General features: G+C 36.7%; 1 protein-coding gene across 2 annotated transcripts in view; it reads left to right on the forward strand.

Moving 5' to 3' along the window:
- The window catches only part of LOC105470143 (ATP binding cassette subfamily D member 2), a 66,695-nt gene that overhangs the window by 48,719 nt on the left and 5,705 nt on the right, over positions 1 to 12,271 (forward strand). The window contains exon 9 of one of the 2 annotated variants that reach the window (XM_071071890.1): positions 272 to 397. The exons of the other annotated variant lie outside the window; for it this stretch is intronic. Within the exon in view, the coding sequence (XP_070927991.1) occupies positions 272 to 397 (126 nt within the window). The remainder of the gene's footprint in view (positions 1 to 271; positions 398 to 12,271) is intronic. 2 annotated transcript variants of the gene reach the window in all.

The following is a 12,271-nucleotide window of genomic DNA, read 5'->3' on the forward strand; positions in this document are numbered from 1 at the left end:
TGCCTGTAGTCCCAGCTACTCAGGAGGCTGAGGCAGGAGAATGGCGTGAACCCGGGAGGCGGAGCTTGCAGTGAGCCGAGATCGCGCCACTGCACTCCAGCCTGGGCCACAGAGCGAGACTCTGTCTCAAAATAATAATAATAATAATAATAATAATGTCATATTCTTTTTAGTTGCTTTAAAATTGTTAGCAATGCAACTCATATTGTCCAAAGAAAAACTTATAATTCATATAGCAAAATAATTAATTTTTGTGTGCACTTTTTAATAGACCAAAATATGCCTTGCTGGATGAATGTACCAGTGCTGTCAGCATTGATGTCGAAGGAAAGATATTTCAGGCTGCAAAAGGGGCTGGAATTTCCTTACTGTCTATAACACACAGGCCTTCTCTTTGGTAAGTATTTCCAGTGCTAATTTGTGGTAGATGGTTTTTCCTTAAATTTCTCAAAAAATAACTTTGCTAAATTTTTTGCAGTAGAGGGTAGGGTATTTCACTTACTTTCTACCCATATTTCTCTTAAGTTGCACATTAGTAGCTTAGATATTCCCTACCTAATACCATTAACGTATTATTTTAATTATCATCACTTTCCAGTAATTCTTAAAAGACATGGAAAAATCCAGTGATTTATTTTAGTGGAAAATATTTATCATACCCAGTAAGACATACTGGGAAAAATATGTTTATATATTTGTACATCATTCTTTTAGTCTTTTCTTTAAAACCCAGCAAAGTAAAATCCAGGGAAAAAATATATATACACACAATTTGATATTCCCTCAAAGGATTAAGTGGAGAAAACACGGGTGGCGGGGGTGGGGGGGTGCCGGGGAAGGGCTTATCTTTAGTTGGTTTAAAGAAAAATGAGCTAAATCTTTTTAGAAATAATATCTCATAAAACCATATAGAATTTTCCCTTCAAATAAAGATGTTAATTTTACCATTCCCCTACTTTTCCATTGATTCATCATCATCATACTAGTTGAGCACTTATTCTGTTCCAGGCACATCTTATTTAAGTTTCACAACAACCCTATGGAGTTTAGGACATCTAATCTTCCTATTTTACAGATGAAGAAACTGAGAATTAGAAAAGTGATACTTCCATGATCACACACTCTGTACTACAGCAAACTGCTCTCATTATAAGGAACTCAACGTATATCTCATGCATTAGCCATAAATACTACATTCTCTACTTTTGTATTTCTATTTAATCAATGAAAATTTTTTCTTTTGACTTCTTAGTAACTATAACTGCCTCTATATATGCTTTGGCCTCCTGTTTTCTAAAGGACTACACAGGATTCCTCCTCTCTCTCTTTCTGGCTGCAGCATTCTGTGGCAGGTGGCTGATCAGATTTCATGCCAAAGTTGTCATCATGTACATGGCTTCAAATCTAATCTAATAGCAAGCATTATTGGAATTAATCCTTGAAGCCTTTCTAGACCTTTGACCTTATAAAAAATGTTTACATTAAAGTTGTTAGCAAACAGTATTCATCTAATTAGGCTTTTATTGTTCATTCTTTGACTCTGAGTTTCATTTATATTGAAAAGATAATCTATTTTCCCACTCAATTTAAACATTCAGATTTTTCAGAATTTTTTAAAAATATACTTTCTGGATCTAGTCCAGCATGAGTTAGGATCCATGCCAATGAATATGCTTCCTCCGACTTTTATCCTGAGGAAGACCAACAGGACCTAGATTTTTAAGACAATAATGACATTTGCCTGTAAATCCTGTGAATCAAGGACAACACAGAGCTAGGCCAGAACTCTTGAGCACTTTTTGGTATGAACCTTAATTTCCAAACTTTCTCCCAAATTAATCACATGTTGGGATATTAAAAGTTTTTCTGACCTGTGTTGATGGATTTGTTATGCTATCCTGCCATTCAGTTCCTTACTCAAGTAGCCTTAGGAGGCATTGAAAGCATATATAGCCATTGTTTCCTCAATCGAGGGAACAAATAGTCTTTTAAGTAAATAACAAAATCTGTAAGGCTATGCCTTTTGACAAGAAGCACATTTAATTGCAGCTACCCAAGTACATTTCTCCACAAAACAAAACACCATGTTAGTTCTGATTTTTTATTTAGTTTTGCCATTTTAGGTTGTCATTTCTGATTATTCTTTCTCTTAAGGAAAATGAAATTTGTATTTTCCCTGAATAGATTTCAGAAGTGGGGAAAGATGTATCATATTTTTTCCCATAACAACAAATGAGTAATTGTTGATTGTAAAGATTAAAATCAATACTAGTGTCTGAAGAAGTAAAAATTTATAGAAGCTTATTAAAATTTTTGATTCCTGGATAGAATTATAGCTGTATAACCATCACTTTCCTAAGCTTTTTCCTACTTGTGAAGGAAGTTTAAAGATTATCTCAAATGAGTTTCAGTTAAAATAGAAATTTCTTTTCAATTCCTCTAAGATAAACCCTGAAATATTATCTCAGCTTGTAATGTAGAACACACCTTTGCATCTCAGGATATGAAACACCTACACAGTTGGTTCCTCCCATGTAGAAATCAAATAATGTTGTAAGACCAGAGTGATGAGCCAAACCATCATTATACATCGAAGGTGGGGTTTGCCCAATATATGAATGCCCATGCATGAGTGAGATCATGTGGTACTTGTCTTTCTGTCCCTAGCTTATTTCACTTACTATAATGTCCTCCAGGTTCTTCCATATTTTCGTAAGTGGCAGGATTTTATTCTTTTTTATTGTGGAGTAGTATTCCATCATGTATATATATAACATTCTTTATCTTTTCATCCACTGATGGGCACTAGGGTTGATTCCATATGTTGGCTGTACAAATAGTGCTGCAACAAACATGGGAGTGCAGTTATCTCTTTGACATACTGAGATCATTTCCTTTGCATATATTTCCAGTGGGGGATTGCTGGATCATTTTGTAGTTCTATTTTTAGTATTTCAAGGAACCTCCTTACTGTTTTCCATGATGGCTGTACTAATTTATATTCCCACCAAAGGTGGGAATATAAGGTTTTTTCCACATCCTCACCAACACTTTCTGTCATTTTCTTAATAGCCATTCTAACAAGAGTGAGGTGATTTGAATTTACCTAATGATTAGTGTTGTTGAACATTTTTGATATGCCTGTTGGTCATTCGTGTATGTCTTCTTTTGAAGATATCTTCTTTTGAGAAATGTTCATTCAGATCTTCTGTCCATTTTGTAATTAGGTTATTCATTTTCTTGCGATTTAGTTGTTTGAATTCCTTATATATATTGGCTATTAGTCCCTTATCAGATGTATAGTTTCCAAATATTTTCTCCAATTTGATAGGTATCTCTTCATTCTGTTGATTGTTTTCTTTGTTGCACAGAAGCTTTTGAGTTTGATGTAATCCCAGTTGTCTAATTTTTCTTTTGTTGCCTATGCTCTTGAGGTCATATCCAAAACTCATTGCCCAAATTCCATTGTCATTTCAAATTTATATCTACATTTCTTTGTCATGAAATTTTTGCCCTATGTATTCTTCTAATAATTTCAGGTCTTGCATTGAAGTCTTTAATCCATTTTGAGTTGATTTTTGTATATGGTGAACAATAAGGGTCAAATTTCATTCTTCTCCTTGTGGATATCCAGTTTCCCACAATTTATTGAGGGTACTGCCCTTTCCCAATAGTGTGTTCTTGGCAGCTTTGTTGAAAATCAGTTGACTGTAAGTACAAGGATTTATTTCTGGGTTCTCTATTCTATTCCTTAAGTCTGTGTGTCTGTTTTTGTGTCAGTACCATGCTATTTGGGTTGCTATAGTTTTATAGTATATTTTGACACCAGGTAGTGTGATGGCTCCAGCTTTGTACTTTTTGCTCAAGAATTTTTTCACTATTCTGGGTGTTTTGCAGTTGCACACAAATTTTAGAATTTTTTTTCAATTTTTCCGAAGACTATCATTGGCATTTTCATAGGGATTAAATTGAATATGTACATCACTTCAGGTAGTATGGACATTTTAGCAATATTAATTCTTCCAATTCATAAACATGCAATATCATTTTATTTGTGTATGTGTGTCCTCTTTGATTGCTTACATTAATGTTTTATAGTTTCATTGTAGAGACCTTACACCTCCTTGCTTGTATTCATGCCTAAGTGCTTAACTTTTTCTAGCTATTGTAAATGGGATTGTTTTCTTGATTTTTTTTCACATAATTTGCTGTCAGTGTAGACAAATGCTACTAATTTTTACATACTGATTTTGTGTCTTTCAATTTTACTGAATTCATTTATAAATCTAATGTTTTTTGATGGAGTCTTTAGGGCTTTCTATATATAAATGTGATACGTAACATTAACAAAATGAAGGATAGGAACGTGTTATCTGCAGCCGGGGAAAATTTATATTTTTCCTTTATTTAACTTTTTCTTTTATTTATCTTTTTCCTTTCAAATTCAGATGCCTTTTGTTTCTTTTTCTTGCCTAATTGCTCTGGGTAGGACTTTCAGTAGTACACTGAATGTAAGTGGCAAAAGTGAGTGTTCGTATTCTTATTTTGTTCCATATCTTACAGAAAACATTTTATTTTTGTTTGTTTGTTTGCTTAGAGTCAAGGTCTCACTCTGTCGCCCAGGCTGGACTACAGTGGTGTGATCATATCTCACTGCAACCAAAAAACTCCTAAGGTCAAGTGATCTTCCCACCTTAGCCTCCCAAAGTACTAGGATATACAGGCATGAGCCACCACGCCTGGTTGTAGAGGGAAAGTTTTAAATTTTTCCCTTTTCAGTATAGATGCTAGCTGTGGGCTTGTCATGTATGGTCTTTATCATGTTGAGATATGTTCCTCCTATGCTTAATTTGTTGAATGTTTTTATCATAAAAGGATGTTCAATTTTATCAAATGCTTGTTCTGTGTCAATTAAGATAAACATTTTTTTGTCCTTCATTTTGTTAATGTTATGTACCACATTTATTGCTTTGCATATGTTCAACTGTACTTGCATCTCCAGGATGAATTCCATGTGATCATGGTGAATGATCTTTTTAAAGTGCTGTTGAATTCAGTTTGCTGGTATTTTTTGGATGATTTTTGCATCTATGTTCATCAAGGATATTGGCCTGTAGTCTTCTTTTTCTTGTTGTTGTCTTTTTGTTTGGTTTCAGTATCAGGGTAATGCTGGCCTTATAGAATAAGTTTTGAAGTATTCCTTCCTTTTTAATTTTTGGAATAGTTTGAGACTAATATTAGTTCTTTAAATATTTGGTAGAATTTGGTAGTTAAGCCATCAGATTGTGGGCCTTTCTTTGATGTGATTCCATTTCCTTACTTGTTATTTGTCTGTTGACATTTTCTGTTTCTTCATAGTTCAATCTTTGTAGGTTGTATGTGTTCAAAATGTATTCATTTCTTCTAGGTTAATCAATTTGTTGGTTTATAATTATTTACAACAGTCTCATCATTCTTTGTGTTTCTATAGTATGAGTTGTAATTTCCCTTTTTTCATCTCTGAATTTATTTATTTGAATCTTCTTTGTTTTTTCTTATTCTAGATAAACATTTGTCAAATTTAGTTATCTATGAAAAAATCAATTATTCATTTTTGCTGATATTTTATGTTTTTTTCCAGGCTCTATTTTATTTGTTTCCACTCTGATGTATATTATTTCCTTTCTTTTACTAGTTTTGGTTTGGATTTGTTCTTGTTTTCCAGTTCCTTGACCTACAACATTAGGTTGTTTATTCAACATTTTTAATCTATTTTGATGCAGGTATTTATTGCTATAAATTTTCCTCTTTAAATTGTTTTTGCTATATTCTACAGATTTTGGTATGTTATGTTTCCGTTTTTTTTTCTCAGAAGAAAATTTTTAAAATTTTTCTTTTAATTTCTTTATTGACCCATTGGTTAATCAATATCATGTTGTTTAATTTCCATGTATTTGTAAGTTTCCAAAGTTCTTCTTTTTTTATTGATTTCTAGGTTTATATCATTGAGGAGAGAAAAGATACTTGATATAATTTCAATCTTCTTAAATTTTTGAAGACTTGTTTTATGGCATTGCATATGATCTATCCTGGAGAATGTTTCATGTGTAGTTGAGAATATATATTCTGAAGCTTTCTGATGAAATTTTCTAAAAATTTTTAGAATATTGGTTTAGAAATTTGGTTTAGAATATAGTTTAAATCTGGTGTTTCTTGATTTTCTGTCTGGGTGATCTAATTACTGAAAGTAGGGTGTTGAGGTCTCCTACTCTTATTGTATTGCAGTTCACTTCTTTCAGATCTAGGAGTATTTGACTTGTATATGTATATGCTCTGATGTTAGGTTCAAATATATTCAGAATTATCATATCTTCTTGCTGAATTGACCCTTTTATATAATAACATTCTTGGCCTCTTTTATAGCTTTCACTTAAAGTCTATTTTACCTGACATGAGTATAGCTACTCCTGATGCCTTTTAGCTTTCATTTGGATAGAATATCTTTTGCATTCCTTCACTTTTAGTCTGTATTGTCCTTGCAGATGAAGTGAGTCTCTTGTAGGCAGCACACAGTTGGGTCTTGCTTTTAATCCAGATACTCTTTTTTTTTTTTGAGACAGAGTCTTGCTTTGAAGCCCAGGCTGGAGTGCAGTGGTGTGATCTCAGCTCACTGCAACCTCTGCTTCCCAGGTTCAAGTGAGTCTCCTGCCTCAGCCTCCTGAGTAGGTAGAATTACAGGGGCCCACCACAACACCCAGCTAATTTTTGTATTTTTTTTTTTTTTTTACGTAGAGATGGGGTTTCACCATGTTGGCCAGGCTGGTCTCAAACTCCTGACCTCAAGTGATCTGCCCGCCTCGGCCTCCAAAAGTGCTGAGATTACAGACGTGAGCCACGGCACCTGGCCCAGACACTCTGTGTTTTAATTGGAGAACTTAATCCATTAACATTCAAGGTAATTATTAATAGGTAAGGAATTACTCCTGTCATTTTGTTAATTGCTTCCTAGTTGTTTTGTATATATTTTCTTCCTTTTTTCCTCTCACAGTCTTTCTTTGTGAGTAAGTGATTTTCTTTACTAATATGTTTTGATTCCTTGCTTGTTATTTTTAGTGTGTCTACTACAGGTTTTTGCTCTGTGGTTACCATGAGGCTTACAAAAAACATCTTATAGTTAAACATGTTATTTTTGTACCTATGTTTTTGCTTCATGGTTAACATGAGGCTTACAAAAACATCTTATAACATGTTATTTTAAGTTCATAACAACTTTAATTTAATTGCAAAAAAGGCACAAATTTTACCCTTTATCTCCAATTTTGAATTTTTAATATCACAATTTACATCTTTTTATATTGTATATACATTAATAAATTATTTTAGTTGTTAAAGTATATTCAAATTGCAAAAAAACACAACCTTTACCCTTTATTCCCCATTTTGAATTTTTAGTATTACAATTTACATATTTTTATATTGTATATACTTTAACAAATTATTTTAGTGCTTATTATTTTTAGTAGTTTTGTCTTTTTACCTTCACACTAAATAAATAAGTGATTTACATACCCCCATTACATTATTTGAGTATTCTGAATTTGACTGCGTACTTGCTTTTACCAGTGAGTTTTATACTTTCGAATGTTTTCTTATTACCCATTAGCATCATTCTTTCAATGTGAAGAACTCCCTTTAGTACTCATTGTAAGACATGTCTGGTGGTGATAAATCCCCTCAGCTTTGGTTTGTGTGCGAAAGTCTATCTCTTTCATTTCCAAAGGACAATTTTGCTAAGAACAGAATTCTTGGTTGAAAGGTTTTTTTTCCTTCAGCACTTTGAATATGTAATCCCATTCTCTCGTAGCCAGTGAAGTTTCTACTGAAAAAGTTGATAACAGACATATTAGAACTCCCTTATATGTTATTTTCTTCTTGCTTTCAGCTTTCTCTCTTTGTCTTTGGTTTTTGGCAGTTCGATTGTAATATATCATAAGGTAGTCTTATTTGGATTGAATATGATTGAAGACTTTTGACCTTCCTGTACCTCTGTACCTAGATATTTATATCTGTCTCCAGATTTTGAAATGTTTCTGCTATGATTTATTTAAATAAGCTTTATAAATCTTTATGTTTCTTAACTCCTTCTTGAATACCAACAACTCATGTATTTACTCTATTTTTTTTTTTTTTTGGAACTGGCATCTCATTCTTGTCACCCAGGCTGGAGTGCGATGGCATGATCTTAGCTCACTGCAACCTCTGCTTCCTGGGTTCAAGCAATTCTCCTGCCTCAGCATCCCAAGTAGCTGAGAGTACAGGCACACACCACCAGGCTGGGCTAAATTTGTATTTTCAGTAGAGACGGGGTTTCACCAGGTTGGTCAGGCTAGTCTTGAACTCCTGACCTCATATTATCCACCCACCTCAGCCTCCCAAAACAATAGGATTACAGGCATGAGCCACCATGTCCAGGCGATATTTGTTCTTCTGATGCTATTTCATAAGTCCCATAAGCTTTCTTTATTCCTTTTCGTTCTTTTTTCATATACTGTAAGTTTGCAAGTAACCTGTTTTCAAGTTCACATATTTTTTTCTTCTGTTTGATAAATTCTGCTGTTGATGTCTGTATTGCATTTTTATTTTTTTCATCGTATTTTTCAGCTCCAGTATTTCTGGATTTTTTCCCATTATTTCATATCTATTACTTTTCTCTAATTTCTGAATTGTTTCTCTGTATTTTATTGAAGTTTGCTGTATTAGTCCATTTTCATACTGCTATAAAGAACTGCCTGAGACTGTGTAATTTATAAAGAAAAGAGGCTTAATTGACTCACAGTTCAACATGGCTGGAGAGGCCTCAGAAAACGTATGATCATGGCAGAAGGTGAGGGGGAAGCAAGGCACCTTATTCACAAGGTGGCAGGAAGGAGAATGAACTGAGGAGGAACTACCAAACACTTATAATACCATCAAATCTCATGAGAATTCAATCACTATCATGAGAACAACATGGGGAACCCCATCATGATCCAATTGCCTCCACCTGGTCTTTCCCTTGACACATGGAGATTATGGGGAATACAACTCAAGATGAGATTTTGGGTAGGGACACAGCCAAACTGTATCATTTTGCCCTGGCCCCTCCCAAATCTCAATTCCTCACTTTCAAAACACAATCATGCCCTTCCAAAAGCCCCTCAAAGTCTTAACTCATTCCAGAATTAACCCAAGAGTCCAAGTCCAAAGTTAGTTACTTCCTAGATACAACAGGGGTACATGCAATGGGCAAATACACCCTTTCCAAATAGGAGAAATTGGCCAAAGTGAAGGGGCTACAGGCCCTGTGCAAATCCTAAATCCAGTGGATCAGTCAAATATTAAAGCTCTGAAATAATCTTTGACTCCATGTCTCACATCCATGGGATGCTGATGCAAGAGGTGGGCTCCTATAGCCTTGGTCTGCTCACCCCTGTAGCTTTGCAGGGTATGGCTGCTTTCATGGGCTGGCATTGAGTGTCTGCTGCTTTTCCAGGACATGGTGCAAGCTGTTTATGGATCTACTATTCTGGGGTCTGGAGGATGGTGGCCCTCTTCTCACAGCTCTACCAGGCAATGCCCCAGTGGGGACTCTGTGTTGGGGCTCTGACATCACATTTTCCTTCTGCACTGCCCTAGCAATGGTTCTCCATGAGGGCTCTGACCCTGCAGCAAACTTCTGCCTGGATATCCAGGTGTTTCCATACATCCTCTGAAATCTAGGCAGAGCTTCCCAAACCTCGGTTCTTGACTTCTGTGCACCACAGGTCTAACACCACATGTAAACCACCAAGGATTGGGGCTTGTCCCCTCTGAAGCAATGGCCTGAGCTGTACATTTTCCCATTTTAACCACAGCTGGGACACAGGGCACCGAGTCCTGAGACTGTACAAAGCAGAAAGTTCCTGGACCTGGCCCAGGAAACCATTTTTACCTCCTATGCCTCCAGGACTGCCATGAAGACCACTTACATGCCTTGGACACCTTTTCCCCCTTGTCTTGGTGATTAACATTTGGTTCCTCATTACTTATGCAAATTTTTGCAGCTGGTTTGAATTTCTCCCAAGAAAATGGTTTTTTCTTTTCCATTGCATCATCAGGCTATAAATTTTCTAAACTTTTATGCTCTGCTTTCCTTTTAAACATAAGTTCCAATTCCAAATCATCTCTCTGTGAAGCATAAAACTGAAAACTTTTAAGAGCACCCAGGTTACATCCTAAATGCTTTGCTGCTTAGAAATTTCTTCCGCCTAAATCATCTCTCTCAAATCCAAAGTTCCACAGATCTCTAGGGCAGGGCCAAAATGTCACCAGTCTCTGCTAAAACATAGCAAGAGTCACCTTTGCTCTAGTTCCCAAGAAGTTTCTCATCTTCATCTGAGACTAATTCAGCCTGGACTTCATTGCCCATATTATTGTCAGCATTTTGGTCAATGCAATTCAATAAGTCCCTAAGAAGTTCCAAACTTTCCCACATCTTCCCATCTTCTTCTGAGCCCTCAAAACTGTTTCAGTCTCTGCCTGTTATCCAGTTCCAAAGTCACTTCCACACTTTTGGGTATCTTTTTTTTTGTTTGTTTTTGAGACAGAGTCTCACTCTGTCACCCAGATTGGAGTGCAGTGGTGCAATCTCAGCTCACTGCAACATCTGCCTCCTGGATTCAAGCAATTCCCTGCCTCAGCCTTCCGAATAGCTGGGATTATAGGCACCCACCATCATGCCCAGCTAATTTTTGTATTTTTGTAGAGTTGGGTTTCACCATCTTGACCAGGCTGGTCTTGAACTCCTGACCTCGTGATTCACCTGCCTCAGACTCCCAAAGTGCTGGGATTACAGGCATGAGCCACCATGCTAGGCCTGGGAATCTTTATAGCAGTACCCCACTCTACCAGTACCAATTTACTGTATTAGTCTGTTTTCATATTGCTATAAAGAACTGCCCTAGACTGGATAATTTATAAAGGAAAAATGATTTAATTGACTCACAGTTCAGCATGGTTGGGGAGGCCTCAGGAAACTTACAATCATGGTGGAAGGTGAAAGGGAAGCAAGGCACCTTCTTCACAAGGCAGCAGGAAAGAGAATGAACACAGGAGGAACTACCAAACACTTATAAAGCCGCAAGATCTCATGAGAACTCACTCATTATTATGAGAACAGCATGGGGAAAGCCACCCCCATGATCCAACTGCCTACACCTTGTCTCTTCCTTGACACATGGGGCTTGTGGGGATTACAATTCAAAATGAGATTCTGGGTGAGGATGCAGACAAACCATATTATTCACTGAACTTACTTAAAAAACAACTATTTTAATTTTTTTGCCAGGCAGGTCATATGTCTCCATCTTTTTAGAGTCAGTCACTGGCACTTTATTCTATCCATTTGGTGAATCCCATTTCCCTGATTGTTCTTGATCCTTGTGGTCATGAGTTGATGTCTACACATTAAAGAACTAGAAATTTATTCCAGTTTGCATAGTCTAGCTTTGTCTGGGAAAGTTCTTTGACAGTAAGGTTATCCAGAAATTCTAGGCAGGTCACCTGCTGTGGTTTCTAAGATAGTGATTGCTGCAACTATTGTAACACCGAGAGCACTGTAATCCCAGGGCCATGGTGGATGGTGCAGTGCCAGGGTGGAATCCCTTGGCCACCAAGGCTGGCACAGTGCTGAGCTGAAATCTGAGCCCCCAGCCATTGAGTCCTGCCTGCCACTGTGGGCTTTTTGGAGCCCATGGCTTCTATAGTTAGTTGGTTAGTGGTGATGCAGACCAGAAATTGAGTTTGTCTGACAGGGACAACAGGTTTCTGTCTGGCACTGAGGCAGGTTCAGAGGCTCAGTCTGCAGGTACCAGCAGAAGCGAGGGGCTGTAGGAGTCTGTCTAGTGCTGGGTTTTACTGTGGCAGGCCTGGTAGTGTGTTCCAATGCAAAGTCTTATGCTTACATCCCTCTCTTTTCCCCAAGTAGATAGTATTTCTCTCTGAGCTCTGCACTTTGTGGTTGGGACATGGGTGACTTGGGGAATGTAAAACTGCACTTCCTACCCACTTCAATGACTATTTTCTTATTATTATTCCTTTTTTTTTTTTTTTTTGAGACAGAGTCTCGTTCTGTCACCCAGGCTGGAGTGCAGTGGCATGATCTTGGCCCACTGCACGCTCCATCTCCTGGGTTCACGCCATTCTCCTGCCTCAGCCTCCCGAGTAGCTGGGACTACAGGCAGCTGCCACTGCACCCAGCTAATTTTTTTTTGTA

The sequence above is a fragment of the Macaca nemestrina genome, chromosome 10 (genome assembly GCF_043159975.1).
Source record: "Macaca nemestrina isolate mMacNem1 chromosome 10, mMacNem.hap1, whole genome shotgun sequence".
NCBI lineage: Eukaryota > Metazoa > Chordata > Mammalia > Primates > Cercopithecidae > Macaca > Macaca nemestrina.